General features: G+C 48.8%; 1 protein-coding gene across 1 annotated transcript; it reads left to right on the top strand.

Moving 5' to 3' along the window:
- The first annotated feature begins 2,741 nt into the window (after nt 1-2,741).
- LOC147470405 (uncharacterized) lies at nt 2,742-4,509 on the top strand. The gene is made up of 4 exons (XM_086544246.1): nt 2,742-2,834; nt 3,617-3,678; nt 3,762-4,080; nt 4,486-4,509. Exons 1-4 carry the CDS (start codon nt 2,742-2,744, stop codon nt 4,507-4,509), a joined length of 498 nt encoding a protein of 165 aa, XP_086400372.1.
- The last annotated feature ends 351 nt before the right edge of the window (nt 4,510-4,860 follow it).

The following is a 4,860-nucleotide window of genomic DNA, read 5'->3' as shown; positions in this document are numbered from 1 at the left end:
AGGTAAAGCTCTGTTGTCATCTGGTAAGATCCCAAGCTCAGAAGACTAGAAATCCTGTTGTGTAAGAGCCTATACCACGCATCCACAACGATAGCAACTAAAACCTGTCATTAGATCTGTCAACATAAGTACACTTACCACACGAGTGACGATGGGTCTGGCATCCACAAGATCAGAAAGTAGGCGCCGCTTGGCAATATGACTCAACTCTACTGTTTCTGTGCCAGCTAACCTGGGAACAGGCAAACTCACACACAATGTAACCAGCCTCATTGGCAGAAGAGTCTGAGTCACTCAATTGCAATGTCAGGGGTGCAGTAGAGAGTAGTTTGGGAAGTAAAACTGATATTAAGCCGAGGGAGCGGTACTTTGCTGGGGAGGGAGTCACGGGAGGTAACCATATCAGCTTGAGTGTTGGGACGAGTGTTAGTCCCGGTAGGTCCCCAGGGAGAGGTTCTGAGGGGAGCGCTTATGATGAAAGGAGGGAGTAAACTTGTGTCTGAGCATTGATTTAGAAGTTCACACTCCATCTGAACCTGAGTCAAATGTTTCTTTCGCCAGGATTTAGTACAGCTGACCTAATTCCTGTACATGACAAACCTTAGGAGATCTTGAACGAAAGGTCGTATTTCAACCCTGACTCATTCAGCGCTGATCAGTGGACATACGGATATGAAGAAGAATCTAATACATATGGCACCCTGCGAGATCTGACCGGAATGGCAGCCACCCAAATGCCGCCGGGCCGAAAAACTCACTGCGCGACGCTCTCGTTCGCCGGGCCATAGAAAACGGTGTTGTAACGATATGCCGGGGGTGTAACTCGTTAGCTAGTTCGCCTATCGAACCCTGATAACTTTCAAGCTTTCTAGTGTGGCTATCTATGAATAATCTTATGATCTTTTCCGTATATAAAAAAAAAAAGTTAAATATTTAGAGTCTGTCTTTCGGGCTATGCTAACTGGAATTATTTTTTTTATTTTATCCTGTCAATATTTCCTTTTATCTTACTCATAGGGGTATATTCATGTTCAACTACATATCTCTTTTTTGATTTTTCGGTCCCCATATATGGGGAAAACACCATCTTCCAAATGTTCGAAGAAGCTCAGGAACTGCCTAGGTATCAATGTTGTGGTAACCCATTTGAAACACTCCCCTGGGCGAGTCCGAACGTCACACGTGCGCACATGAACCTCACCTTCTCTCCCTCTCGCGATCCGCACTGCTTTCAACGACGATAGCCGGCGTTGCGACCGAGCGTGTGCCCATCGTGCTGGGGAAGTTCCAACCGACGAAGGGGAGCTCTTCTGTCAGGTGGTGGTTGTCCGGCTGCAGCACGAGCAGACTCGCTGAGATGCATCGGAACTCGAGGTGAGTCAAGCTTCCCCGCCGAGGTAGCGTGAACAAGGTATCTGTTCCCAACTGCCGTGTCGATCAAATGGTAAGAATAGGACCTGATACCACTTGTGGCACTTCCTCGGGAGCTCCATAGGAGCGTTGCCATCTGGTCCGAGAGGTCGAACGCCCATCATGCCGAACGTTGTAATCCACAACGACCAACGGCTTCGTGCGACTTCTCAACGGCGATTTGGACGGCAGTCGACAGACACTCGCTGCAGGTGATCGTTGAGAAGCATGTTTGACATCCTTGCGGTCCTTCCATGATAAGGCCCAACATCGCTGTTGACCCGCGAGTCTATCTGGCCACTTCTTCCGTAACTCTCAGTCCTTCGGCAGAACTTTGCGGTTTCAGACGGACTGTCCCCACCGTGTTCGTTTTTTCCGGGCCTGCAGTGATGGAAGAGAGTGGGGAGCTGTACCAATTTTCAGTGTACAGCTCATACCCCTTGTCAAAGAGGGAGGCGGCGCTCATGAGGTCGGTCAACGGGCCTATCATGGACGCCGCAAGCTGACCGCGGTCCTTGACCCTATACACCTTGAAGGCAGAGAGGTGTACCCCGATCCAGGGCCTCGCTGGCGCACAACTTGTACGCCTTCAGCGAAAGCGTACCCTCTTTGACGCGATAACGTAGACTGCTCCATGACGTCCCCGAAGGCGAAGAGAGACTCCGTCCACAGTCACCTTCTGCTCCGGCGTAAGACGGTCTTGAACTGCACCCGCGAAGATGACCAATGAAGGGCCGGAGCTTCCAAAGACGTCGTCGGGAAGCGGCAGGGTCCTCGTTATCCGAAAAGTGAAGATTCCCCGTGAATCGGCAAATCAAAACGATCACTGGTCATCCGTATCCGGAAAAACGGAACACCGAAAGAGCAGGTTGGTCGACCATAGTCACGGAAGGAATGAGGGCTGGACACCATGAGCATCAAGCCCCAGGTACCTCTGAAGCTCCGCACCTTCGGTGGCACTCCCACTTCTTCATGTGCAGTGAAGAGACGGGCGGGTACGAATCGCGTACCGGTTGGCTCCTTCCATCATCTCCCCAGCTGTTAGATGAAAGAAGCAGTTGAACACCTCCTTCGCCGATGACACCGCGCTTCATGTAGTCAAAGCCTTGACCTCCCGGGCGGCCAGCAAAGCCAAAGCCGGCAAGGTTTACATTCTCCTTCTTCCACTCGAACGTGGGAGGTTTCCAGGGGCGTTCTCCTTTACAAGGCGTTTCAAGATTGACAGAGAGCGTGCAGGTCAAGTCAACGGAGCTGTCAAGACCACGAACCATACTCCGAGTTCATCCCAGTCGTCGTTTCATCCGTATCCAGCTCCCAGGGTTGAATCATTCATGTCGTCCTCCAAACTCATATCGGACATCCAGGATAACTATCAGATTCGGTCATCTCCACTTCCTCGCTTCGACCTGCGTGGTCTGGAAGAGGTATGTGTGAGGAGCAGGCATTCCTCATGGCGGTCTTTCCCGACGTCGAAGGCTGGGATCATCCGGGTCCCTCTCAAACCGTAAAACACGTACGGCTGTCGAGTACCGTGAAGAGCGTGAAGCGATTGACTCTCGAGCGCGTGACATTGCTATAGCAGTCAAAGTCAAGCAATGATGTAACTGAGCAAAATTCCGCCCTTTTATAGGCTCGGTCAGGTCAAAAACCCTTATGTTTCCCTAATTATAAAACTAGCTACTAACATCACTCTAATCATCATTATCACCTTATCCTTTACGTTTTCTTTACCCCCACTACTCCCCCTCGTAACCCCCCTACCCCCCCATAACCCCCCTACCCCCCCATAACCCCCCTAGCCCACCCCTACAGCCCCCTCTACCCTCCCTTTACAATTTAGGGTGACCAGAAAGAAAAACTCTTTGAAAAAAACTCCGCCGATTTTCTTTCGTTTTCCTCTTCTTTACCCCCCCCCTACCCCTCCCACCTTTGGTGGGACTGAAATAAATGGCAAAATTACTCTCGGGAAAACGCGGTAAAATCGCCGCGCAGGGCCGGCGACACCGGCGGGACGCCAATGTCCACAACGCTGGCCCAGGCCGGGGCCCGGAAATACGCACTTTTCACGATCGACGGCTGGGGCCGGCACCCGGCGGTAATGGGTGAAGCAACGTTGTTTGGTCTGCTCATGCAATATATGCCAGAAAACAACCGAGAGGGACATGTTACCTTTGCTCCACTTCATCCCTTATCTGTCATCTCACAGTCATTCAGCAGAGTCGCAGTTCATATCGTAGGGCTGATAGTAACAAGTGCCCACAAGTCATGGTACATTCTAACCATCATAGATAATACTACCAATTGACCAGCTGTTCCTCTCTGTGACATTGAAACCACTACTTTTCCTGAAGCCTTGTTCCATGTGATGTGCAAAGTCAATGTGAAGTTCTCAGTGACCGAGGTGCAAAATTCACCTTAGGCATGATGAAGGGCCCGTGGAAGCTACCGTCAATGATGGTCATGAAGATGATTGTGGACCACCCAGAATGCAATGGTTTATGCAAAAAGTTTAATGGCACACTGCAACACATGCTGAAGAGGATGGCGGCAGAACAACCAAGAAAATGGCCATGGTATCTGGCCCTACTGCTGTTTACTTACTGGGAGGTGCCACAATGTTTCCTTGGCTTTTCTCTATTCAAACTTATTTATATATGGGAAACTAGTAAGGTGTGGCCTCTGCAACTACTTAGTAAGTCTGGGATGATAATTGGGAGGAACCATAAACCCTGTCTACTTACTATTATTGGCAGCAGGAGGGGATCACAGTAGGCGTATACAGTAAATCGTACACACAGCCTCCACCTGTGAACTGGTGAAAGAAGAACTCACGAAAAGCAAACTTATCCAAAAGAAGTACTACAGCTACGTGTACTGCAAGAGGGAAAACAATGCCTCATACCCTTGCCCACCAGCCCAACAATCTCATTACTCAGTGAAAGGAGCCCTAAAAGGTGATCCAAAGGACCTCTGATGTCAATTACATCATTCAAGTGGGGTATGAGCAAAAAAAAAAAGAAAAAAAAAATCACATAAACATGTGGAAAAGATATTACCCATTGTTTTTCCAATCAGCCCAGCACAGCTGATGTTGACTAGTAGAAGATAATTCTGCATAAGCCAGAAGGAGTCAGAACTAATCTTTACCTCATGCCTCTTCAGTACAAAGGTGCAACTGATGCTGAAGATAGTATACTTCGAAACGTCTGAGAAATATAGAGAATATACGTAGCTTTGCTCGTGTTACTTTCCTGATCAAGTTATAATTCCAAAAGGAAAATCACTTGCTGAGATTATTATTGCCAGATACGACCGATCCACGCTTCGCGAATATAGAACAGAGAAAGACTCCTACAAAGCAAAGAAAGTGGTATGTGTCCTAGAATTTCTAAGAACTATTACAACTCATGGAGTTCGAAATCAAAACCCAAACTAAGGGACTTTCACGTC

This window comes from Penaeus japonicus, unplaced genomic scaffold (genome assembly GCF_977035675.1).
Source record: "Penaeus japonicus unplaced genomic scaffold, GWHDUDI00000001_assembly GWHDUDI00000015, whole genome shotgun sequence".
NCBI classification, from domain to species: domain Eukaryota; kingdom Metazoa; phylum Arthropoda; class Malacostraca; order Decapoda; family Penaeidae; genus Penaeus; species Penaeus japonicus.
The sequence above is the reverse complement of the archived record's forward strand: the minus strand, read 5'-3'. Positions and strand labels throughout refer to the sequence as shown.

Excerpts from the sequence above, each read along its gene's own strand:
- LOC147470405 (XM_086544246.1), top strand. The coding sequence starts at position 2,742 with ATGTCGTCCTCCAAACTCATATCGGACATCCAGGATAACTATCAGATT. Across the intron at positions 3,679-3,761 it reads ACAAGTGCCCACAAGTCATG|CCTTGTTCCATGTGATGTGC; the intron begins GTACATTCTAAC and ends CTTTTCCTGAAG. Across the intron at positions 4,081-4,485 it reads ATATATGGGAAACTAGTAAG|CCCAGCACAGCTGATGTTGA; the intron begins GTGTGGCCTCTG and ends TTTTCCAATCAG.